This window comes from Fusarium fujikuroi, chromosome FFUJ_chr06 (genome assembly GCF_900079805.1).
Source record: "Fusarium fujikuroi IMI 58289 draft genome, chromosome FFUJ_chr06".
Taxonomy (NCBI): Eukaryota; Fungi; Ascomycota; class Sordariomycetes; order Hypocreales; family Nectriaceae; genus Fusarium; species Fusarium fujikuroi.
In genome coordinates this window covers 1,668,940-1,694,432 of record NC_036627.1, presented here as the reverse complement: position 1 = coordinate 1,694,432, position 25,493 = coordinate 1,668,940, and the positions used below count along the sequence as shown (strand labels likewise).

The following is a 25,493-nucleotide window of genomic DNA, read 5'->3' as shown; positions in this document are numbered from 1 at the left end:
GAGGATAGTCGTGAAAGTCAATTGAGACTCTCTCTCCTGGATTCGAGTTTCGTATCCGAGGTTCGCGTCTCTCTTGCCTCTTCATCTTTCCCAATCCGCATACGTCACATTCGATTGTAGACGGTCCCTTGATTCTCGCTCCTATGGTATGATTCACAAGGTGTTCAAGACTTCGAGGGCCTGGGTGTCCTAATCGGCGATGCCATGTCATGGCCCTTGCGTTGTTTGGCTTTTTCGCAGTCCATGAGTTGTATTGCAGGTGCCTAGTTGGAAACGCGGCTTGTTTCCCGGTTTTGGGAATGTAACTCATTACATATTGGTCGTGTTTAAGCATTAATTTGCATAGTGCCTGACCACCTATGTGTCTGATCACATCTGAGTTATTGCGCTGGTCCCACCAGTACCCAATTTGGCGTAACCTCCTCAGGGATATAAGGTTAGTGCCCATTTCTGGACAGTATGCAACGCCCTTCAAAACGAGCTTTTGAGGCTCATTTTCCAGGTTGCATACTTCTAGTTGTACTTCCCCATATCCTAGGATTGGTAGCCATCTTGACCCTGCAAAGACGCCATCCCCTGCTGTTGCGATCCCTAGTTTCTTGAACCTTTTGGCACTGTTGAAGATATGTATTGTAGTACCTGAGTCCAGTATGGCCGAGGTTTGTAACGGGTAATCGCTGCTCTTTATCATGAATGCAGCTGTCTTCTCTGAGATCACTGGCTGAAACCTCGATAGTCAATCCGACTTCTCTTTTGAGTCTTGTTTCTCCTGCTGGAGTTTCTCAAACAGTTCTCGAACTTCCTTCTTGTCCTCAAGCCGTTGTTCCCAGAGATCAAGCTGACGTTGTGATGTAGGGTATTTCTTTGGGGCCTTCTCAGGGAACGCCACCCAGCAAGATGTCGTGTTGGCGTTCTTGTGCTTCTTCTCGCATAATATACACAATTCTAACTCTATAGAAGCCCGAGGTCGTTTTGCTGATCCTTCTCTGCCTGGGCTTATCTTGGTTTCTCCCGTTGATGATCTGCTTCGCTTCCTTATTTCTGGGGAGGAGTCTTGAAACGTGGTTTTGAAGCTCCCTTTTGCCACCTGATTTCTAGGATTGCGATCGCTTCTCCTCTTCATTGATTGAATTTCCTGGCGAAATTGTGCAGAGAAAGTTAGCGGAAGGTAGGTGCCTGCTTCAATTGCATCCTTATTCTGTCCTTGTTCAATTCGCAAGAATATCCTAAATTGAACATCCAGATTCTGCTGTAGATCCTCAAACCATGTATTTGAGTGTTGTGCTTCTGCGACCCCTCTGAGCTTTGCAATTCTCATTGCCTTTTCCCATGAGGTAATCCAATCTTCCCAGTTGGTTCGACTGTTTGAAGCCAATTTTAGCAGCTCAAAATACTGTTTTCGAGCTTGTTTTCTCCTTAGCGCATCGTCGATCCCACACGCAGCTTTCAGGTTCGTATAGAACATCGAAATATTGTCATGCTGTGTGGATTCGTTCATCGCAGGGGAGCATGTTTCGACGTAGTGTGGATTGATCTTTTCAATCATCCAATTAAGGACATTCCTGATTCCATCCGCTTGCTTATTATATCTATCAAGATCGCTCTTATATATTGCCATCGATGCCTTGTATGCCTCTTGATCCTCAGGCACAAGTTCGACGTACGATGTGGCTGGATCCGACGATCTGACTGTAGACTGAGAGGAATTCGTGGAGCGGGAACGAGCTTCGTTTTGCTCTCGCGCGAGGTAGTCGCTGAACTCAGGCCTCCTTGGCTCTGTGATCCTTTTGTCTATGAACTGAGCAGGGGTATTGAGCCTTCCCAGTTCGTAGACGCGTTCAGCGGAGACTTTCATAATGTATGATTGCTCAAAGGAGTCCCAGTCAGCGGGTCCATTTAGAAGGTATCCTTTTCCGGTCGATGGAGGCATGTTGGATAGATGTTATTGGTTTCTTTCGAAAGCGGTTCGTTTTGTCGATTAGCGACTCGTTATTGGTAGTTACAGCTGTACAGTTGTGTACGACTCTGAGACTCTTAATTGTTGGAACCGCTGATTGAATTGGTGCTTGATTGAGGTTATTTTTGCTATTCTGGCTAACTTGAAAAGCGGGGTAATTTAGTCACATAACCTTCTCTATAGGGAAATGAGGTTCCTTATCAGATAACGCACTGCCTCTTATCTTAGTGGGTTTAACAGGTCCCCGCTTGAATGTAAATAACAATCAAGGATCGCTCATCAGCGGTTGGTAAAAAGAAGGAAGTTATATGTTTTCTTCTGTTGGTATTTGCTTTACTTCAGACGCAGCCAATAAGACAAGAAAAGCTATCTACTGTAACAACTCCCAGACAAATCGTCGCTCGAAGAAGGTTGTATATTTAGTGGAGTGTTGGTGACGAAGTGATGGAACGAAACTGCTTGCTTTTTGCCTCGACAATTAATACAGTAGGCCAGCGAAAGTTCTAACACATTCCCAGTCTAACCCCACTTTTAACAAAATATTAATATTAATACTATAACTTTATTGCATTATTTAAATAGATTAAAATGCCTTAATAAAGGCAAAAAGTATATTATTCTCCTTATAAAAGAATAAGATTTATAATAATATATAAATTAGAAGTTTAAGTTAAAAATATTACAGATAGTATAAGGCTAAGTTATTATATAATATATAGAATTATTTAATGCAATTAAGCCTAAAAGTTATATAAAGATAAACTATACTCTAATAGGCCCTTAATGCTATTAAATTAAGATAAAAGTTATATTAAAATACTTATTAAAAATAACCCTTTTATTTTATATAGAGATATTATAAATTAAATATAGCTAAAGGTATTACTAAAGATAATTTATTATTAACTTATTAATAAAAAAATATAATATAGACTTATACTTTAATGCCTATTTTTTACTAAAAAAGCTACTTAATTAAGGAAATCTTTTATAAATAAATACTATTATAAAGATAAGTTATTTTAATATAATTAGTAGTTTTCTAATAAAATTATAATTAACTATATAGACAGTAATTATACTAAATAGTTATTTTACTAAGCTATAAGTCTAAAGACTTCTTTTTTAAAAGCTTTTTTTAATAATACTATAAGGTAAAAGACTTTATAAAAATAAAGTCTAAGCCTATAGATAGCCTATAAGATATTTATAGATATTTTATAGTATAATTAACTATAATAAACTATTTACAGTTATCCCTTTTTTAGAAGATCTTAAATCTAAAAGGGGGGAAGTAATAGGCTAGTATATTCTATCCTATTTACAGTCTTATCTTCCTAACCTTATTAAGGAAGGAGAGATTTTTTAATATAATAATACCTATATATTTACTTATTAAAAAGTTTAAGACTGGCTCTATCTCTAGGCAAGAAGAAAAGAAATCTTTTTTACTAACTAGCCTCTATATAGTCCTAATCTTAGCCCTATTAAAAACCTCTAGAAAGTCCTTAAGGAAAGGATATATAAAATATATCTTAAAATTACTACTTATCTAAAGTCTATTAAGGCAATTAACTAACTAATTGCAGCTATAGAGAAGTTATAAACTAAAATTAAAGATAATATAGTTAAAAATATAATAAAATTAATATCTAATTAACTAAATAAGTATTATTATATAAATAGCTACTATATTAAGTATTAAGCTATATAGCTAGAATCTCCTTTTAATTTTCTATAGATTTATATATATATTATTATAATTAAATAAATATTGCCTAGTTAATTATAGAGTAAAATAGTAGGGTATAATTAAGGTAATTAAGATATAATTAGGATATATTGGAACTTTTATCTATACACTGTACATAAGTGACTGGCAAATAACAGCCCACACTTTTGCTTTTGCTTTTGCACTTTGGGGGTCTAGGGGGTTGAGGCAACCACAAATCGAACAGCGGCCTTTCACTCTGATGCAGCTGAATAAAGTCTCCGAAATCCACTTACACGAGCAATTTGACACTTCGAATGAAATATCTCGACTCAGTGACAAAAGTTGTCCCGAGTGAGAGGCCGGAGGCGTTCAAAACATGGAGACTTTTGAACAAGCCCAGGGATAGGAGAGTGGGTATTTAGAAGAGTTCCGGGAACTCCTAGTGGGCCAAGGAGCGCTATAACAGCCCTGGAAGAAAAGTGTGGTTGCAGCCGGAGCGGCAGTCGTGGGATTAATGCTTGGGCTGATTGATTGGATTGGATGGACCAATTTCGTTGACGATTCCAGAATCTCTCGAGTCTTGTGCACCATTGGCCTTCGACTGCCTCAGTAGTTAGAGCGAGTAAAGGACATGAGGTTCTAGAGCCCTGCATCTCGTCTTTCTGACTCGGGCTTTCTCTCGATTAGCTTGATCTTAACCAAGCCATGTCCCCTAATTGCTCTATGCTTACCTTAGGTTGTTATGGATATTTGTTGAAACGACCCGACCCTACGCCGTAATAATTCTCCTTATACCCGCGCTGATGTTATGGATCCCTGAGTTAATTACCCTATTAACCTAGTTCCCTAGTAGGGCGACAACTGGAGGTGCACGTACGTACTACGTAGTATGTACATACATAGTATGGATTTTATCCTTGAACCTTGTCTCGCTCGCTCTGAGCAATGCATCCGCGCATGCATGCAAATGCAAATGCAGGGCAAGGCAAGCTTGTTAGTTGATTCGGCGATATGACAACCGCAAAAGTCCCTGCCCTGGCCTGCTTTGACTTACCTCCTTTGCTTCTAAGGTTTCCTGCTAAGTTTATTTCGTAACCCGCGCGTTACCTTACCTCACCTTGCCTTACTGTCTGTCTACTGTAGCATCCACTCGCTCGCTTGTTCGTTCGCTTTCACTCTCTTTTCTCTTGTCTCAGGCAATTTTTGATCTCCGAGTATCCCGTCTCTCCCTTTTGTTTTTGTTTTTGTTGAAACGCCCTTCTTTCCTTGAAATGGCATCATCGGCTGCCTATCTCTTGCCGTAGGGTTTCGGGTTATTCTCTCTCTCTCTCTCTCTCTCTCTCCTGCTTCACTTTTCATTCTTCAGCAACAACACACTTTCGACTGGAACTTACACAGCGGCATTACACTTTCAATGACGCAGACAATAAACCTTTTCCGTCGTCCCACAGCAACTGATCTCCCTTGTCACTTTTTAAGTTGGGTCGCACAATTGTCGACACCAACCTCACCCATCCCAACATGTTGCTAAGCATGGATGTCATGAAGGTGCGGGATTGGACCTATCTTGAGGACCCCCCTCAAGACATTGGCCCAGCTAGACATCTTCTTGAAGTTTACAGCAAGATTCCTTACAACGATTTAGATGGCCACATACGCCGCGTCGTAAGTACATGTCCCTGAACACTAGCACATGAGCTGATATGACCTTCTGCATTCAGCGAGAGAAGGCCTGGTGTATCTCCCAGTACCCTTGCGTTGGGCGATGGAAATTTCTCTACATCCCGGACCCCAAAGATCCTCGTTACCAACAAGCTCTTTTCCGCCTCAACGTCGCCGGCTCTAGAGATGTCCTTCTTGATCTGGGATGTGGGGTTGGTCAAGTAATTCGGCAGTTTCGTGCAGATGGAGTTGACGGCGCTCAACTCATTGGCACCGACCTGCAGTCCAAGTTCATCGATGTTGGCTACGATTTGTTTCAGGACAGGCACTCCCTCAACGCAACATTTGTTGCGGGCGACATGCTCGATCCCGCCGACAAGGAGATGGCCTTGTTGCGCGGCAAGATCACCATGGTTCATGCAGGCAGCTTCTTTCACCTCTTCAACTGGGTTCAACAACTTTACATTGGCAAGCGTGTCGTCGAATTCCTTAAGCCCGGCACCAAAAACGCGCTGATATATGGTCGCCAGGTCGGCACGAACCACCCAGGGCCGTCTTCGACTAGCACGCGATCAGCTTATTTACACGACCAATCGAGTTTCCAGCGACTATGGGACGAAGTCGGAGCCCTCACCAAGACACGATGGCAGGTACAGGTCGAACCTACTGGAGAGCCTGTCTCCAAAGTCCCTGGTTTCAGCAATCACGCATTCCCCGTCAATTTCACCGTCTACCAAGTTTCATGAGAAATTGCTTCAATGCGATTTGCATCATAACAGCTTAGCCGGAATGAACGGCGACCGCATTTCGACCCCGGTCCCGCCTCATTTCTCCTCTTATCCGGCGACTTCAACCCTATCGTGAAGCTGACATTCTCCCAAGCAGCTTTTCTACTTTGGGTTGGTCCGCATATCGACTCATACTAGCGTCTTCGCGTTTAGTATTCCCGGCTTGATCCACGACCAAGACCACGAAATGATGAGGTATTGAATATTTTGTACTCATTGGCTCGTCTGTACTTATTTAGACTCGGCGACTTTCAACAACCGAACCACGAAGGTGCCGCTGATCAAACCTATCTTGGAAGAGAAAGGGGTCGCCCAGCCTCTGACCGACCGGACTCGGCAGTCCCCCTGTTGCAGAAACGTCTTTTGTGGTACAAGGATTCTCGATCTACGGATGCTCTCCCGTGATTCCTGGGACTCGAGGACAGCTTTTGCGTCATGATTTCGTGACACAAGCTGACGGCTTTATAATATGGAACCACAAACTCCAGCCAATGACTTACTCAGCAGTCAAACCACCTTGTGAAGGGGTTGGTCTGCTTAGGATATCATTAGACACGATTATTGATTAATGATACACGATGATACTTGGCGGCTGGGCAATGCGCCGCGTTTTTATGCTCGGGCACTTGACTCATGCTAGTCCCTTTTTACGGCGTTTAGCGAATAGGTATAGAACAGGTTCAAGATAGAGGGGGCAAGATAGAATGCATATGGGAGCAATAGAATAATACGTGAACGATGCCAATTGCTCTCAACAGCAACATTGGCCAGCCTAGATGGTTCGTGGTTTGTCTACGAGTTAAATATATAACACCTGACCATCTGCCAACCTGTCAAGCAAGTGAATGCACTCTTTGTAGTTGCCCAAGGTAATCGAGTTTTGTAACATGGTGCGAGAAACATTTTCAATTGGCAGCTGGGTTGAATGAGAGTTGGTCTTGCCCAGTTCGTATGGCCATCTCATCCAGCACCGTATAAACATCACACCTCCCACAGGCAACTATGCAGACATCCACTACCTTCTCAACTCAAGAAGGTAGATCTTTGAGTTTGCATGATATCCCGTGACGGAAAGATACATATGAAGCCCTCTTTCTCTCGAATTTGGAATTTAACCGCGTCAACTTCGCGCGTCGGATGAACACCGGCTAATGGGAGCTTGCTGCCCCTCCAAGCTTGGGAGCTGATATCCCACTTTCGTCACCGGCATTTACTTCTATCAAAGAATCCAATGTCTGAGGACTGAGTGGGCAAGCTTTGTTTACTGTTGTGTTTGGTACTGCCATTTTCGCTTCTTCGGTTCTGCCCAGCCCTCTCGGAGGCTGGTGCACTGGCTCGCGCTCTTCATATAAGCTATGCCCCTACAGATAATGCTCATATCCTTTCACAATGGACGGCGATTGGGCTGAGGTATGTTTCATGATGTCTTTGCCGCTATTTAGACTTTTCATGTATTTCAAGTATTAAAAAAAGGGTGCCTGTATTGTATAACCCTGAGAGGCATCATATACAGTCGTGAAGAGGTGTCAAGCTTATGCTAATCCTGTTCTTCTACAGGTCACCCGGATTCCGTTCCCGCCTCCGGGCGTGCACGCGATGCCCACTCCGGTTGCGACTATGACCTTCGACAACTCTCAGGAACTTCTTTGGACAGGCAACGAATATGTACGTCGAAAAGGGTGAGACGTAGAAGCTGAACTGGCGCTGATTGGTGTTTCAGGGTCGAGTTACTTCCTTCTATGGGACCGAACTGCAGCGGTATACCTCTTTCAAAGCCCATGCATCCTCTGATGGCCCGATTCGTCAAATACTCGTCAATGAGAAAGGCATTGTTTCCCTGGGTGCTAAAGATGTGCATATGGCTATTCGGAGAGGACTGCCTATATGGCATATTAGGTAGGATGATTCAACTTCATAGTAGGTTGACTGATGCTTACCTTTGCCAGACATGACGATATGAAAGATTTGCGATGTATGAGCTTTACGTCTAAGGGAACGGCAGAGATTATCGCTGCAGGAATGCAAGACACGATGCTTGTCATTGACCTCATTAAGGGTGACGTTGTCAAACAAGTCAGGATCGCTTTCTCAGTGATAAAGCTATACTAACTTCCGATAGGTGCCTACCGAACATCAGTACACGATAATGAGACGCGGGCGATATATATGCGCCGCAACTCAGACCGGCTCCGTCAACTTACTAGATCCTGTCACTTTTGCTGTCGTCAAGTCTTGGAATGCACATTCTGCTTTGATCAATGACATGGACGCTCAGCATGACTTCATCGTAACTTGCGGATATTCCTTAAGACAGGGCCAGAATTATATGCTTGACCCCTTCCTCAACGTCTTTGATATAAAGAAGATGTCATCGATGCCCCCTATCCCTTTCCCAGCTGGCGCCGCCTACGTGCGCATGCACCCGAGGATGTTGACGACTAGCATCGTTGTCTCACAAAGTGGGCAAATGCATGTCGTTGACTTAATGAATCCCAACACAAGCGACGTACGGTTGGCTAATGTTACTTCCTACTTGAGCATGTTTGAGATTGCACCCTCTGGTGAGGCAATTGCCCTCACAGATGCTGATTGCTCTATCCACCTCTGGGGATCCCCAACAAAGCTCCATTTCGTGGACTTACCAACTCCGATCGAATTCGCATCTCCTGAAGAGCCCCTGCCCAATATTGATTGGGGCCCAGATACGTAAGTTGAGATAATAAGTTGAACATTTGTTCCGTCACTGACCACTACAGGCCCCTGAACATGATCGGATTGCCGCATTATCGAGAAGCCCTGGCATCTGCCTGGCCAGACATCCCCTGCGATGTTGGAGCACCTCCTGTTAAGTTTGATGCACAGTTCCTGGCAGGGCTCAAGCCGACTGAGTTTGGGATGTACGGTCGCAATACTCGGGGTTTGCGAAGAAATCAGGCTGAGAACACTCGAAACGTGAACAAATCAGGAAGCTCTGGGCTCAAGGCCCCCAAATTCCTTAGTGAAAAAGCCCGCGAGCTTGCTACTAGTAACGCCGCTGCCTCTGATAAGAAGGCTGACGAGCTGACCAGCTCCCTTACTGATATGGGACTTGAAAGCAAGAAGTCTGACGTTCCAGTCATGTATAGAACTGTTGAGATCAAATACAGCAAATTTGGTGTGGACGACTTTGACTTCGGGTTGGTATTCTCCCATTCTCGTAATGCAACGTCACTGATCAGGAATAGTTTCTACAACAACACGCGATACTCTGGACTCGAGACGCATATCTCGAATTCATATGCTAACTCTCTTTTACAAATCATGCACTTCACCCCTGTCATTCGAAATCTTGCTCTTCAGCATGCTGCTACCTCTTGCGTGAGCGAGATATGCCTGCTGTGCGAGCTTGGATTCTTGTTTGATATGCTTCAAAAGGCCGAAGGCTCGATATGCCAAGCAACGAACTTACTGAAAACCCTAAGCAATCACCCTCAAGGTATGTCGAGTGACGCTGATCCCAATCATTACTAACTGGCCCAGCCGGTCCTCTTGGTCTGCTCGAGGAGGATCCTCATGGATCATCTCTTAACGTTATGCTCCAAGGACTCACTCGCTTTCTCCTGGATAAAATCGTGCATGATTATAGGACTATCAACCCATCGTCGACTGCAATGGACCAGGTTGGTTGATTGATTGAAACTAGATGATATATACTGAATCGCCTAGGTATTGGCCACTTCCGCAACGACCTCAATCAGATGCATAAACTGTAGGAGCGAATATACTCGACCGGGATCGACATATGTCAATGATCTGCTTTATCCATCCCCTGTAAGTTCGATACTGAGTCTGTATGAGGAAAACTTATTCACTGTGAAAAGGCCGGCAGCCGAAATGCCAAGATACCACGCATCAGCTTTTCCCAAGTTCTCAAAAATAGTGTTGAAAGAGAAACGACGTCCAAAGGATGGTGTAGTCGATGTCAGCGGTACCAGACCATAGCGACGAGAAAGAGCATTCACAGCATACCGGCCGTACTCATGCTAAACACTGCCATCACAAACCAGGATCAACGACTGCTTTGGTCAACACCAGGTTGGCTTCCCGAGGAGATTGGAATCATTGTAGAGCAAGGGCAGTTCTTCTGTTACGAAGGCGAAGACCTGAAACTCCATCTCCAGAGGGGCATCCACAACATCACAGTGTATTCGCTGACAGGCATGGCCATCAACATTGAGAGTGGACAAACGCAAAAGTCACACCTAGTCTCGATGGTCAATGGTAAGCCTCTTGCGCCTCATTACCCCCCCCCACCGCTGACCAAAAGGATAGTGGCACATGCAGAACCAGAGGCGCCTGGGGAGTCTCGATGGCATCTTTTCAACGACTTCTTGGTGAGATCGGTCAGCACGGAGGAGGCACTCGCTTTCAACACATCTTGGAAGGTCCCTTCTGTAATTGCATACCAGATAAAAGATGAGAACAACAAGATCGATACTGAATGGAAGAACAACATCGATACTTCCATACTTTACCAAGACTTCAAGTATGCCCCAACCCGCTATAAACCTTATGTTGCTAACGTTTTTCAGTACAAACGCCGATCCGTCAACAAAGACCTATCAAGTGCTCAACCCTGAAACTGAGGCCCCTGGCCCCGATACCACTATTGCACTGGACACTGAGTTTGTTGCTGTGCGACAACCTGAAATTGAAATGAACTCTGATGGTGAGCGGGAAACCATACGGCCGATAGTGTACGCACTTGCTCGTGCATCAGTTGTCCGCGGTCAGGGGGAAAACGAAGGGACACCCTTCATCGATGATTACATCAACATCAAGGAACCGATTGTCGACTATTTGACATCGTATTCGGGAATTACTGAACAAGACTTGGATCCTAGAGTTTCAAAACATAGTCTCCTGTCATTGAAGATGGTATACAAGAAGATGTGGATTCTTCTTAACCTCGGATGCAAGTTCCTTGGGCACGGACTAAAACAAGACTTCCGAGTTATCAACATACACATTCCTAAATCGCAGGTCATCGACACGATTGACCTGTTCTTCCTCCAAACTCGGTTAAGGAGGCTATCGCTGGCTTTTCTGGCGTGGTATCTCTTGAAGGAAGATATCCAAATGGAGACCCACGATTCGATCGAAGATTCACGGACAGCACTCAAGTTGTATAAGAAGTATCTCGAGTTCCAGGATGCCGGAATCTTGGAGACCATGTTGCAAGATATTTATCGAGCTGGTCGAGAGGTTAACTTCAAGCCGCCTCGCAGGGACGGCCATCATATCCCAAGGACGGACACGCCTCCCCCTTTGCCAGTCGATGGCTCAACAGGGCCGGTAACACCTGTCAGAAGCAACAACATTTTGGCACAGACACCTGGATCTGCATTTGGAGGTGGCTCTAGCTGGACACCAGGAAAGGGATCACCATTACCATAGGAATCGGAAGGTGGAAATTCCAATCAGCAGGATCCAGAACAGAATGAAGAAGAAGAAGAAGGAAAAGAAAAAGAAGGAGAAGAAGAGCTATTGATAGATTTGTAAGCATGAAGAGGTGGACGAGCATTGGAGGGCAAGGCAGCAGCAAAGCCACCATTCATGAGATGGAGATTCGATCAGCGTTCGAGCAAGAGCTAAATTTGACGTGGGAGAGTTGACGTTAAGCATATAGTGGCTCTTAAACACCCAGAAACCAAGTAGCGTACTTGGAAAAAACTAATATCATGATGTATCTCATTGTGTTCTTGGCCAACTGGTGATCGACAATGGCATCAGAACTACCTAGATCTGAATACGCCGAGCCCTTGCTACTGTCTCCCGACAACTACCTACCTTACCTGTGCCTTACTTAGTACCTTAGGTTACCTACTACCTGCCCGGGTAATGGAGACAGACAAGAAAGCTTAGGACCTCCATCCTGAGCGACCAAAATCCTCAGGTGAGGTTAGCATACCTAATTTTATTGGAAAGATACTTAAAATTAGAGCAGCTACCGTTAATTCTGGCACTCTTAGTAGGTAGGTAGCATCAGACGTTCAAGGCAATCAACTTCCTTTATACCAAACCCAAGGTACGAAAAGAGATCAACAGGAAAGGGAAAGAGTGTTCCCCGCTTCGTATCTTCTTCTCATAGGTAAGGAATTTAGGATGGTCAAACTCCCTTGTTCCACTCTCAGCCTCTTCAACCACCTCCAAGTCATCATCCGGATGATTCTTCTTCACTCGCCCTATCTCATGCTCTAATTTAGCAGCTGCAACTTATTCCATCACCTACCTACATGTATACTCGCTCTCCACATGATTTGTCTGAAATATTCTAGACGGCAATCGTACAGCAAAATGGAGGGATACGATGACAACGACGCTCGATGCCTCCCTCGAATGCCAAGAATCTTCACCCCCCCTGACACTCAACCTGAAGTCGTTCTTTTCTCTGCGGCAGCTGACGATGAAAGTTCCACCAAAAGCAAGACTCTTCATGAGCTCGCAACCTGCAACACTGAGACCGATGACACAGCTTGCCACGATAAGGAAGAAGCAGAAGCAGGCCCAAGTAATGCACCTCACTCGACCCTTATGAGCCCTGGTGATGGAAAAGCGGTGTTTTAGAAAAACGACGACGCTGAACGCTATCCAAAGCCCTCAAGAGTGTTCACGATCAAGGACATGCGATCATCACAATCATCTCAACCCTCAAACGATTTTGTTTCTGCGAATGACTATGTTCCAGATGAGACTATTCAAAGACTCAAGGATATCGCCCACAGGGTTCACGCACTGAATAGAGACCCGAATGAGGACCAAATCAGCAGCTCAGGAGAGACTACGCCCACTGGACGTTCCTTGGAGGTGAATTCATTCAAGTCGTCAGCCCCAGACCAAGCACCACAACCCTTGACCCGAAGTCGCCTACGATCTATTCCTGATGCAAGACCCAATAACATTGGAGCGGTCTATGATCGGCTACAAGACACCAATAATGGATCTCAGCTTGCTACACATGGCAGTGATACATCACGACCAGCTGACTTAGATACCAACTCCATCAACACCAATGCTCACGAAGCAGCTTCTGAGGATGAACACCGGGCTTATTACATCTTCGACCCACGATCGAATGGCTCAGCATACTATATGTATAGAGGTACCGAGGAAAATGAGGGATTCAAAATTGAGAGGGTATCTTTCAAATTCTCGGCACGAGGGCCAGGGGTGCGTGCCTACTACTACCTCGAAGCTTCAGACAAGGACCAGGGCGTACTGAGGCACGGAAGCCACGAAACGCTCTGGTGGCTAGATCCATCCCAAGTCCCCGCAGTGATTATTGATACCGAGAGCTCAGCTTCTCGTGAAGCAGAGGCAGAAGCAGGCGACCCATTGTATGCCGGCGAAGAAGCTACCCAGAGTATCGCTAGAAAAGTGAGTGATCGCCTTCAAAAGATCAGGCACTTGAGAGAACATCTGCATGTCATAAATGGAAAGGGCCAGCAAGTCCCAGAGGCCAAGGGGCTTTACCTCATTGGTGATAAGGACATCCGAGATGTCGTCAGTATCGTGTTGGACGAAACACTCAAGAATGGTCATATCGAATTACCCAAGAGAACACCTACGACCACAGGGTCATCTGAAAGTCGACCGTTGCCGCGACTCGATGAGAACTCAAATGCTATCCTGGTCCCTTCTCCGATGGTGATCGACCCTGCGACTACTATTAATCTACCCAGCACATCTTACACAAACATCAACGCAGCTGACATGCAAGTCCATACCAAAACGCGTGGCGGGGCTTCGGAAGCAACGACAACTGTTGTGACACGCCGAAGTATTGCTGAGATTACTTGGTCTCGGGCATATCCAGCAAATTATGATTCAAGTACACGAACACATTGTCGAACTGTTTCGGACTGTTGCTCACCCACACATGGGGGCTCACGTTCGTGCCCAGATGATCGCCGACAGAGCTACCAGAGGCTGACGAAAGACGAGTCTGTCCTACGACATTATGCCACACCAAAAAGCACAGCTGAAATACTGGCCGACATCATGTGCAATAAGAGTTTTGAGCAACAGCTGAGAGTCAGCGACGGGACTGTCATCACGTCTTTCCCCAGACTCTTTTCCCGTGACTGCACCACTGACCTCACCTTGCAAACCGAGAGTGACCAGTCGAAAAAGCATACTCCGCCCACGCTTTACCAAGACGGCGTCGATGCCCACTGCGGTGTCGAGCAGTTGGCCGCATCGAGTTCTTCTGTAGAGCCCTCAAACACACACTCATACAGCAACCCTTTGTTCGCTGCTAACCCATTCAGAGCGCACCCAACCAAACTGACGGCAGCAGGGAGGCATCTACCAACTCCTCTTGCGGCGGAAAGAAAGCTAAGTGCCTCACTCGACGCAGATACACGACGACGCCTGAGTGCCCATATCGCCGGCAATGAGGAGGAGATGATCGACTCTCAAAATGGTTCACGGCAAAGTCTGATGGACAAAATCAAACAAGGAGGCCATAAGCTTTTCCACAAGAATCACTTTCGGAAGCCGACGGGAGGAGCTCCGATCAGAATGGCCGAGAATGATATATCGCCGGGCGGCTTTTTGCGCTCCAGGGACAGCATTGCCAGGGAACCCACCCCTGAACCACCCAAGCCTGATGATGAAGAGATATACGAAGCCATGGAGGGGAGCAAGCTCAACGTTCCACATCCCAGAGAGGGGGCATGCTCCGAGGACAATCAACCTCATGAATGCGTGAATGATTTGTCGTCTCGCGACATTTCACTCAAATAAGCAGCAACTAATGAGAAGTCAAGGGGGACGACAAGACATACGTACCTAGGTAGATCATTTCATATGAAGAATCGAACCTAATGATACTCTGAAAAGACCTTCAAGTTTTGTTTGATATAAGGATGTTGAGGTAGTATGCTTGAGTGCATCATGAGAGACCGATGAGTGTGTCACATCACATGCAATTAATGTCTATTATCCATATCCTATGAGTCTATGCCGCCTTACTAGCCCTCGCTTTGTTCTCCCTATGCCGCTTCTCTTTCGCCGCAGTCTTGCGACGCTTCATCCACGATCTGTTGAGATCGCGCCTGTTATCCCAGAACCAAGCCTGAAAATCGCTTGAGCTTTGTGGAGCAGAAACATCTTTCTCGTCTCCATCCTCGTCGAAGCCATGCTCTCCCATGTCGAGATCTTCGTCGCCGTCTTCCTCATCCTCAGGCCAGAAGTTGCGCATTCGTGAGGGATGCGCGGTGTCGGGCGTGGGCGCAGCACTTCTAACGTTGCGCCATTCGAAATCCTGGCGAGAGAAGGGCGTCATGGGCGCGGGGGTTGCGATGGTAAGGTTTGCGGGGTCTTGGTCCTCCTCGTCTTCGATATCGTCGTTGTCAACGCCTCCAAAGAAGCTGAAGGGTTCAGCTTCCTTCTTGGCGGGAGTCTCTGCGGCGACCTCGTCGGGCTTACTACGCTTATAAAGGGCCTCAAGGGGGTGAACTTTTGTAGAGGGTGTTCCAGGAGGGGGTATCTTGATGGTGAGACTGCGGGAAGAACTTGAGGACATGGGTCTTGTTTCGTCGGCTTTGATGGCTGAGAGGGGTGTGGCTTGTTGGGGTGGTTCGGGGGAGTCGGCTTCAGAGTCGGAGGACTCATGGTCTGGCTGAAGAGCTTCCTTGGTTGTGTCTGTCTGTTCTTTCTTCTCTTCGACTTGAGCATCAACTTCCACCTCATCCTCAGTCTCCTCATCAGACAAGCCGCTGCTACTAGTACCACTGCTACTGGTATCGTCATCTGACTCCTCGACAGGTGGAGGTGTCGTCTTCTTGACCTTCTTCTTCTTGGGCACAGGTTCAGGAATCTTCTTCTCCTTGACCGTCTCGACTACATTGCCATTCTCATCGATCCAGCCTTTACCCTCAATAAATTCGGTGGCTGTGTTGGCTTCTTCCCCATCGACCGAGGTCTTCAAGAAGCTCGGGAATTTTGTGGTCTTCTCGAATTCATGGACAATGACTTCGCGCGACTTGCCCTTCTTCTTGCGCTTTCGGGGTTGATCATCCTCAGGGAGACTGGAGATGAGATTAGGGGGAACCTTGGTCTTGAGCAGACACTCATCTCCGTCCGTATACTTTGATTTTAGGCGCTTCTTCTTCTCGGTGTGCTTGCCATCCTTTTCCTTTTCTTTATCCTGCTTGCTCTTCTTTCTTCTCTGATCGGCGGGTTCTGTCCATCCTCTCTTGACTTTGCGGTCTGTCAGAGCGACGCCCCCGACCACCTCGTGATCACGCTTTCGTTTTCTCGATTCCTCTTTGGATTCCTTTGACTTCTTCTTTTTCTTGCTGGACTTCACCTCTTCCTCCTGGTCAACTTCACCGGCAGGTTCAACTCTCTGTTCTGGTCTGGCCTTTTCGATCCGTATTTTGTTGCCCTTCAACACAGCGCCATTGAGCTTCTTTTTTATCTTGTCAGCCTCCATTGTTGGTAGTTCGACAAAGCCGTAGCGTCGCTCGGGAAACGTCTCGAGGGTGTGATATGAAATGTTGCGCGCCTTTGGGGCTGCAGAAGCTGGGATAACGATCTTGAGAAGCTCGGGATCGAGAGGGCTTATGTGAAGCCTTATGTAGTCGCTTGAAGCAGACGTGGCTTCAGCAGACATTGCGAAGCGAATGGCGCTGTCGTGAGGAGTTTGTGCGACGCCAAAAAGCGTCGTTGAAATGAGTATGTCGCTCTCAATGAAAAGGGACGAGCTTTTGCTTTTGCGATTCCAATTTGGGGGAAAAAAGTTCCAAGGACCCTTGGAGGAAAATCTACGACTTCTGATTGGTCGAATGGAGCGACTTTGATCCGAGAGCCCTTAAGTGAGTGCAGCATGTATATAGTTATATTGCATGCACAGAGAATCACCTAGTTAAAACAAACAAACACGGGACTTGGGAAACAACTCTTGGAACTTGGTAAAGAAAAATGGTTCAGGTTTGAGATTTAACCAAGAACAGTCTCGTCTCACAAGGACGAACCTGAAACTGGGTAGACAAGCTGACTAAATGACGTCTCACTTGCCGCTCACATCTCAACTCCTTTGTCGCAGATATTTGATCCAAAGAAGCATCTGCCAGATTGCATTATGCACATTTATCGGAGACGGTCTGAAATAGGAAATCGGATCTGAACTGATGAAACTCTAGACTTTGGGGTCTATAGTCCCCGGGTCTTATTGTGACAGACCAGGGATCCTTGAAACCCTCGGCCTATGCTGCTGGGACGAACAGTGTCACAGCGAGCTTCGTCTTTTGGGGTTATACTGAGTCTAGATATTCTTCGACATGGAGGCATCCTCAGGTCTAGGTTTCGGTGTCATGCTCGATTCAACTCTATGCTTATGCTTAACGATGGCTACATATACTCTCGACATATAAAAGGCATGTAGATCCTAGGTATCTAAACAAACTCATCACTTCTCAACTTGTTTCTCTTCAGTTCGTAAATCCCTGGCGGATCTCTGTTTACAATAATCTTGTTTTATCTCTCTTTCTATTATTCCGTCACTCACTCGCTTATCCAAAATGCACTTCCCTATTCTTCCCATCATTATCACACTGGCTGGAAGCGCCCTCGCAGGTATGCATCCTTTTCTTGCCGAGCCCTTTAAGAACATACCTACTAACGCATATAAGCGCCTCATCTTCCCAAGAGACAAAATCCTTGCTTTGTGACTGGTTCCGAAGCTCTCCCCGATGAAGTTTCGACACAGGCCACGAATCTGGCCTCGGTCATCACCTGCGACAATTCGAAAACAACCATCGATGGTGTCCCGGATGTGAGCTCTGGCGGTGTGACCTTTTCTTCCATCAACTTTGCCGAATCAGGCCAAAGTCCTCTGGCTTTCGCTCTCGACAAGTTTGCAACTACATCACCCCTGGCCAACAACAACCTCGATACGTTTCAGAATGAGCTCAATGTTTACCTTGCAACTGAAGCTGGTATCAGATCGACTGGTGGAAACCTTGCGATCAAGGTTCCCAAGTTCTTCTTGCAGTTCCAGATGGCTCGTATCCAACAGGCACAGGGTGCTGTGTCTGACATCCCTGGCCAGACCGTTGACCACCAGTTGGAAAAGGTGCTCAAGAATGCAGCTGGAGAGGACCAGGCTCTTCTAGACCAAGTGAACGAATTGGCTGTGAACTTGAACTAAGTTCTAATGAATGGTATATAATACATAATTGCTCCGATTTCCTCCGTTTTCGAGCCCGAACAAGTGACTCCAGCCTCGGGGAGCAAGAAAACATAAGACTCTAGAAGATAGGCTCATTGCCAAAGTCTTTTCATTACTGAGGATAAAGGTCTTAAGTTTCCTTGCCTCCCCCTGTCCAAGTCAGCCATCATTATAGAAATACATCCAATCATAACAATTAGAGAGGAGAATGCATTACGCCAGAGCCTTTACAGAAAACACCTGCTTCCATCATGACCCAAGCGCCAAAGAAATCATTTTAAGAAGTGCCACGGAACCAAGGCTGGGGATCCTGCTCGTGCCTGTCGCCGCCGATGGCCTTCCACCAGGTATCGGTACTCCAGCGAATGATACGCTCGGCGGCACCCAAGGGTGTAGCGGCAGGACGCACATCGAGGAAGAAGACAGGGTCACCGTGGGCATCGGGCTCGCCAGAGTAATAGTCGATGATGTATCGAATCTCCTTCCTTTGGCCGTTGATCTCTCGCGCAACGTACCAGTCGTGTCGGTCAAATGGAGGCTCGGTACTAAAGTGTGTTAGCCGCAGACGTTTGCACGTTAGAATCACGAATACTTACCCAAACTTTGAAGGGTAAATCCAGCCCAGAACCTGCATCATGGTGGCCTTGGGAGTTAACTCCTTGGGTCGACCCTGGAAGCGAACGAGACTAGGCTCGGTATCAATGCCGTCCCTTTGGCGATCAAGCTCTTCCTGAACATGACCTTCGCCCCTCTTGCAGATCTGCCATCCCTTGTAAAGCCCCCGCGCAAATCGTTGTTCCCAACCAAGAATCTCCTGCCATGCGCCCTCGTTCAAGAAGTTGTGTACCGAAACCATGCCCTCGACGGCGGTGATATCGGTATCGGTATATCCCTTGCGCAGTAGCGCGTTGTACATCTGCTGAGGAGACGGGTACTCCCAGTTGCCATCTCCAGTGCCCTTGGGGATGGTGGACTCATCTCGGGTTGTCGGGAGAGCGAATGATTGGTTAGGAGCAGGTTTTTGCGATAGATCGGGGAACATATAGTTGAGAGGGTTGAGCTGGGAGATCAAAGATTTAGGCTGCTCTTGGGTTCGGGCGGCGTGAGGAACGGGACATCCTGAGGTGGAAGGAAGATCGACAGGCTCCTTGGGCTTAGCCACAGGGTTCATGGCATCAGCAGACTTTTGGTGCATAGGGCAGCCAGGCTGGGGAGAGTTAGCGATATGGTGAAGATATATGAGATTGCGGTCATACTGGAGGAGCCTTGTCGATAGTAGCTGGGTGTCCGACAGGAACCGCAGGAACAGGCGTGTCTGCCCAAAACCAGCCCATCGCGAATGGCTATATATTAGAACTGTAAAGGTCGATGAAGTAACTCGGTGTTGCTGGCCTGAGTGCTGAAAGGATCGAAAATTGTGTTTGGTGATGATGACAAGAACAAAGAGTGGATGAATGGATAGAAGCAAGAATTTCCTCCCGTTGCCTCTACTAGACTAATGCGCCTATCAAAAATTTAAAGCCAGCCCAGAGCGGGAAGACCGGGGGAAACCGCACCATGACCAGGTGGGTTCCAGTGGAAATCGAGAACTATTTACAGCGTTTGAGCGAATCATAGGAAGTCTATTGACAAGATGATGAGCATTGTGACTAGAACGGTAAGTATGAGACGGAGACATGAGTGTTGAATTCATTATATCTATGGTATCTCTTAGTATTTGATCTTCTGGTTTGGCTCAGTTAGCATTGATGAGCCATCATGGCTGAAATATTCCTCATGATTCCTTTCCGATTTATTTCCGTTGGAAAAGATACAGTGGATACGAATTTTGTACGTCACTCTGGTTATCAGCCCGACGTCACCAACACCAATTGTTGATCTAGCTCGTTCCCAGGGGATCCATTGGCGGGCATCCTTGCAAATCGATCCGAGTCTTTGCATCATTAACGCGCTTGCACATGCCAGACTCGTCTGTTTTCTATACTAACCTGACCACTCTCTGAATGCAATCGCCCCTAGGCTTTGCTCGAACATGAGAGTGTCCGTGTCAATACAATTTCCTAGAAAGACACTCCCCCTTCCGAGATGAGAGCTGGCTCCTTCATAGGCCGGCTTTTCGTCCACCCGGGCTTCCGAACATACCCAAATGTCAACGCCCATGCCAGATTCACCATCGCCAGTCTTGGTCGTCGATTCGCGTCCCAAAGCTCCCGCGGCCCTCGATTCACACAATGGCCCAAAGGCGCACCGAAAAGAATAGCACTGCGTGCTTCTGGTGGTGCTGCGGCACTGGGAACGGCTGCTTTTGTTGAGCTGTCGCAACAAGAAAACGGCAATGATCAAGAGACAGGCGAGAGGCGCATGCTCGAGGTATCACGGGCCGAGGTGAAGAAGGGCGTATCAGCCGATTCCCATGGTCTTTCGAGACTCGGAGAGCGCATCAAGTACTTGATCGACCTCCTGATCATCGAGCCCGTATGCACTGGTTTCCGTTTCCTCCAGCTTGTTGTAATTTTTGTTCCGGTGATAATCACCATCCCTGCCATATACTTTGGAAAACGACAACCTGATAGAGATAACGAACGATCAGGTACGCTCTGGTGGTATGGCTTCTTGGTCAACGAGATGGAAATGGCTGGCCCAGCCTTTATCAAGCTCGGACAATGGGCTGCCTCGCGAACCGACATCTTCCCTACCGAAATGTGCGAGATCATGTCTAAACTTCACTCGAATGCGCCGGCTCACTCACTCCATGCCACGCGCGTCACGGTGGAAGCCGCTTTTGGTGGCCGCCCCTTTGAAGACATCTTCGACGAATTCCAGGAGAAGCCTCTAGGCGTTGGCGCTATCGCTCAGGTCTACAAGGCCAAGCTGAAGCCCGGTTTGGCGAAGCCAGAGGAAGCTGATCTTTATGACACATATCCTTTGGCGCAAAACGTGAAGCGCAATGTTGATACAGTGCTCAAGAGCTCCCCGCAGAGAGTACCATCGTCCTACGTTGCAGTCAAAGTGCTGCACCCATACGTCGAGAGGACGGTACGACGGGACCTTCGCATCATGGGCTTCTTCGCTTCCCTGCTCAACTTGATTCCTACGATTGAGTGGCTCTCATTGCCGGATGAGGTTGCTCAATTTGGGGAGATGATGAAGCTCCAGCTTGATCTTCGCATAGAGGCCGCAAATCTGGCCACTTTCCGGAAGAACTTCAAAGATCGATCTACAGCCTGGTTCCCATACCCGTATACTGAGTACACAACGCGGAATGTCCTTATTGAAGAATATGCCCAGGGCATTCCATTGGCAGACTTTATGGAGAACGGAGGCGGCGTCTTCCAACATGACATTGCCGATGAAGGCCTTGACGCTTTCCTCCGCATGCTGCTTCTTGACAACTTTGTCCACGCTGATTTGCATCCTGGCAACATCATGGTGCGATTCTACCAATCAGCTCACCCCGAGCTGCGTCTGAGAAAGACAATGACAAAGGCACATCCCGATGAGAAGGAAGATGTGACCGAACAAGTGCTTGAACGACTTCGACCATATCGACACCGCAAGGACCCCAGAGCGTGGGAGGCAGAGCTGGCCAAGATCGATGCTGAAGGTTTCCGACCTCAGCTCATCTTCATCGATACTGGACTCGTGACTGAACTCAATGCTGTGAACCGCGAGAACTTCCTCGACCTCTTCCGCGCAGTTGCTGAGTTTGACGGTTACAAGGCTGGCCATCTCATGTGCGAACGCTGCCGTCAACCAGATGCTGTACTCGATAAAGAAGTGTTTGCCCTAAAGATGCAACATCTGGTTCTCGGTGTCAAGAGCCGCACCTTGGCTCTCGGTAACGTCAAGATTGGCGATATCCTGCAAGAGGTGCTTAGCATGGTTCGAAACCACCATGTTCGTCTCGAGGGCGATTTCGTCAACGTCGTCATCAGTATCCTGCTTCTTGAGGGTATCGGTCGCAGTCTGAACCCGGATGTCGATCTACTCAGCAGCTCACTGCCAATTCTACGTCAACTCAGCGCCCAGAGCGGCCCAGGTATGGCAAAGCATGGCGATTTTTCCATGCTAGTGGTATGGCTGGGATTAGAAGCAAGACGATTTATGCAAGCCAGCATCGAAGACGTAAGTTGCTTGGTGTCAAACATCTTTCAAAGCCATGACATGCTAATTTTGACTACCTAGGTCGAACGATGTGTCAAGTATGACCAACTTTCCCCCAATGTATAATTATAAAGATCCTTTTTAAACTAGATTTCGCGGAGTGCAGCATCAGAAGGCGTACGGGTTGGAATGATATATACGTGAGAAATACATGAGAGACACGACTTAATAGAGACTTACTCTTAGATGTGCGTAAATTCATTGAATTATTATATAGGCTGGTCCCGTTTCTAACAATAAACCGCCACTTTCACGTAATAATATCGTGAGTCTACATCTTTGCTTAATACCGCCTAAATTGACGTTGTCTTGATTCACGCCTTTCTATCTTTGGGTGCCTATTGAGCACTTCCTATACCATAGTTGCACCATAACGCCTAGATCTCCAGAATCACGAAGAAACGAAAAGGAACTCCTAATCCGTACTGGCACTCAACTCCATAGACTTGTCCCACAAGTTCCTCAGTATGGCTGCGGTACCATCTTCCTCTTCACCAACCAGGCTTGATCCGCTTAGCCGGTCAGTAAGCCTGCCATCGTCGTCGTTGCCGTCGTAGCTCGACGAGGCACCGTTGGTTGTCCGTACTGAGGTAGGGCGTTTCGGCGTCATCGGTCGTCGAGTATCAGGCATGCTGACGTTGCGGGTGTGTTGGCGCATAGTGAGATCCGTGGAACGCTTGCCGTTTGTCGAGGCGGTGCCAGGTCGTGGGATGCGCAATGATTTGTCCATACCGGGGAGATGGTTGAGACGCTCGAGTGAACGAGAAATGGGGTTGAGATGTCTTCGAACAACGAGATACTCCATGCCTGTACGCTCCAAGAGCTTGCCTACACGTGGATCTCGACTGTTACCTCCGTCATATCCGGGACCACCGACGCCGATGAGTGGAGTATGACCGACTACACCTCCGACACCACCAACTGCTTGCCCGGGCTCAATCACGGAACTGGCTCGCTGCAGGTTAAGCTTCTGCTGTGTTCGCGATGTTTGAGCGGCAGGCGGCGCAGCCCGTCGGGCCGCTTTGGGCGCTAGTGCGCTATCATCAATGTCGTCTTTTGGTGCGCTTGTTGGGGGTTCTCGGCGCTCCTCACGGTCGCCTTGCAAGCTGGTCACGGAACGAGGTTTTTGAGGCGCGTCATCGTATCGGCGAAAGTCCCCCCGAGGTGGCCGGTAGAAGGATCCCTCACTAGTCAATCCAGAACCAACAGCCTCGACAAACCGGGACGTCAATTCGTCCTGATTACTTCCCGCAAGAGTTCCTGACCCTATGGCATCAGCAGAGGCTGGCGCAAAATGGCGAGGAGAGATCTGCGCCAGGTCTGCGCTCATCTGGGGCGGAGCTCCGTGGGACGGAGTGCGCTGTAATATGCGGGATGTGAGATACTCCTTGTGATGTATTGTCTGCAACTCGGGGCTTGTTGAGTTCCGCTGCTCCGGTTCGTGCTGCGGTTGCTCGGCCGGCTTTGGAGTGGCGGAATCGTTGGGTGTAACCGGTCTTGATCCGCCAGGGCGGTCGTCGGGGTGGTGCACGGAGTGGTTACTACTGTTGAGAGAGCCCTTGCGGGAGAGGTAGGGGGAATTAGAGCCACTCGCGTCGACCCATTCGTCCTCCTCGTTACCCAAGTCGAAATGAACCTGCGACTTGCCGTGAGAGATTTGAGGCTGATAAACAATTGTTGTACTTGAAGCGCGCTTCAGTTCTGCAGACCGAGTGCGCTTCCCAACTTCTGTATGCGAGCGATTGCGCTTAAGTTTTGAGTGGGAAGGACTCTTGACGATTCTCGTATGCGAGGGACTTTTGACCAGTTTTGTCTGGGAAGGACTCTTGTCGAGCTTTGTATGGGAAGAGTTCTTGGTCAGCCTCGATTGAGATGCGCTCTTGGTAAGGTTGCCAGACGAAGACTCGCGAGAAGAGAGTTTTGCGTCGCTGAGAGCTCGTCGATGAGAATTGGGACCGGAGGAGATTCGGTGCTGCTGCTGCTGCTGCTCGATTTGATCGGGGGTGTCGGTATGGCGACGGCTGAGCTTAGGCTGCTTCGGGGCAGTTTTTGATGCTGGGCCGCGGGCGTGGTGGAGGTGACCAACAGTGTGCTGTCGCTGGTGATGACGATGGTGTCTCCGATGCTGCTGCTGGTGTTGGTGTTGTTGGTTAACACCGCTGCTCTCGCTCTGCGAATCACTCTCCTGATGGTTGAGCGGAGGTCGTTTTGATTGGCCGCTCAAGGACGATGCGCTGTCCGCATCTCGGGTGTGAGGCATGGTTGGTAGGGATTGGAGGTATAATACAGCAAGATAAAGGTTGCGCGCAGTTCGTTCTGGGTGATGCGACGGCGAATTGGTCGTATCGTATCTGACTGATCTCGAGCGGTAGAAATATTTTCAACTTTTCGCGACTTTTCTCCTTTGTTGTGTTTGCGACTGACTACAAATGTTATATTCCCTTTTTGGCTGTACTGATGACCAGGGTATTTAAGATCATGGGCGCTGCAGCAGCAATTGCAAATAAATACGTGACAAGGAATTAGAAAGGTTGTAGGAGATTAATTGACTCCGTGTCGTATCAAAGGTTCAGGTAGTCGTCGTCTCGGATCGCGAATGGTGGTGGTTCCGTCCCCGTTGCCGATTATGGAGCTCCCTTTTCAAGTCAGATTTGTAGGGCTCCCTTTCAGTGATGTCAATGTCAATGGATCGGCCACGAGAAGAATCGGTGAGGGTCGAGAGTAGTGGAGGAGCGGAGATGGGCCGGCGATCAATATGAGTCTGGAGTCTGGGGAGAAGAAGAAGAAAATGACGAAGAAAGGGAGAGAAAATTAAAGAAGAAAAGTGCCCGGCGTTGAGCAGAAGCAACTTTTGACGTAAGGGAAGGTCTAAGTAAAAAAAAAAAAGTATGGACAAGGTCGGTAGGCGAGTAAGAGTAAGGTACCGTAAGGTAAGGTCTTGGTCTCGTTACTAGTATAGGCGAGCAATTCCAGACCAGACAGACCAGGCAT

The 25,493-nt window shown here is 47.6% G+C and overlaps 9 protein-coding genes; 5 read left to right on the top strand and 4 right to left on the bottom strand.

Annotated features, from left to right (window-relative positions):
- Positions 1-736: 736 nt before the first annotated feature.
- On the bottom strand, positions 737-1,930 carry FFUJ_05880 (uncharacterized protein; the record flags this gene model as incomplete). The annotated part of the gene is made up of 1 exon (XM_023579142.1): positions 737-1,930. One exon carries the CDS (start codon positions 1,928-1,930, stop codon positions 737-739), a length of 1,194 nt encoding a protein of 397 aa, XP_023432033.1.
- A 3,262-nt stretch (positions 1,931-5,192) lies between these two features.
- FFUJ_05879 (uncharacterized protein) lies at positions 5,193-6,079 on the top strand (the record flags this gene model as incomplete). XM_023579141.1 has 2 exons in its annotated part: positions 5,193-5,336; positions 5,393-6,079. The coding sequence occupies 2 exons, from the start codon at positions 5,193-5,195 to the stop codon at positions 6,077-6,079; spliced, it is 831 nt and encodes a 276-aa protein (XP_023432032.1).
- Positions 6,080-7,510: 1,431 nt separating this feature from the next.
- Positions 7,511-11,557, top strand: FFUJ_05878 (related to PAN2-component of Pab1p-stimulated poly(A) ribonuclease; the record flags this gene model as incomplete). XM_023579140.1 has 12 exons in its annotated part: positions 7,511-7,531; positions 7,643-7,786; positions 7,842-8,017; positions 8,068-8,194; positions 8,241-8,468; positions 8,517-8,827; positions 8,878-9,596; positions 9,641-9,780; positions 9,827-9,931; positions 10,168-10,381; positions 10,433-10,646; positions 10,693-11,557. The coding sequence occupies 12 exons, from the start codon at positions 7,511-7,513 to the stop codon at positions 11,555-11,557; spliced, it is 3,264 nt and encodes a 1,087-aa protein (XP_023432031.1).
- A 900-nt stretch (positions 11,558-12,457) lies between these two features.
- FFUJ_05877 (uncharacterized protein) lies at positions 12,458-14,908 on the top strand (the record flags this gene model as incomplete). XM_023579138.1 has 2 exons in its annotated part: positions 12,458-12,718; positions 12,758-14,908. The coding sequence occupies 2 exons, from the start codon at positions 12,458-12,460 to the stop codon at positions 14,906-14,908; spliced, it is 2,412 nt and encodes an 803-aa protein (XP_023432030.1).
- Positions 14,909-15,122: 214 nt separating this feature from the next.
- On the bottom strand, positions 15,123-16,781 carry FFUJ_05876 (uncharacterized protein; the record flags this gene model as incomplete). Its single annotated transcript, XM_023579137.1, has 1 exon — positions 15,123-16,781. One exon carries the CDS (start codon positions 16,779-16,781, stop codon positions 15,123-15,125), a length of 1,659 nt encoding a protein of 552 aa, XP_023432029.1.
- A 907-nt stretch (positions 16,782-17,688) lies between these two features.
- FFUJ_05875 (uncharacterized protein) lies at positions 17,689-18,317 on the top strand (the record flags this gene model as incomplete). XM_023579136.1 has 2 exons in its annotated part: positions 17,689-17,743; positions 17,800-18,317. 2 exons carry the CDS (start codon positions 17,689-17,691, stop codon positions 18,315-18,317), a joined length of 573 nt encoding a protein of 190 aa, XP_023432028.1.
- Positions 18,318-18,615: 298 nt separating this feature from the next.
- On the bottom strand, positions 18,616-19,672 carry FFUJ_05874 (probable holocytochrome-c synthase; the record flags this gene model as incomplete). XM_023579135.1 has 3 exons in its annotated part: positions 18,616-18,883; positions 18,935-19,545; positions 19,595-19,672. The coding sequence occupies 3 exons, from the start codon at positions 19,670-19,672 to the stop codon at positions 18,616-18,618; spliced, it is 957 nt and encodes a 318-aa protein (XP_023432027.1).
- A 751-nt stretch (positions 19,673-20,423) lies between these two features.
- FFUJ_05873 (aminoglycoside acetyltransferase regulator family protein) lies at positions 20,424-22,568 on the top strand (the record flags this gene model as incomplete). XM_023579134.1 has 2 exons in its annotated part: positions 20,424-22,463; positions 22,524-22,568. 2 exons carry the CDS (start codon positions 20,424-20,426, stop codon positions 22,566-22,568), a joined length of 2,085 nt encoding a protein of 694 aa, XP_023432026.1.
- A 349-nt stretch (positions 22,569-22,917) lies between these two features.
- On the bottom strand, positions 22,918-24,762 carry FFUJ_05872 (uncharacterized protein; the record flags this gene model as incomplete). The annotated part of the gene is made up of 1 exon (XM_023579133.1): positions 22,918-24,762. The coding sequence occupies one exon, from the start codon at positions 24,760-24,762 to the stop codon at positions 22,918-22,920; it is 1,845 nt and encodes a 614-aa protein (XP_023432025.1).
- Between the last annotated feature and the right edge of the window lie 731 nt (positions 24,763-25,493).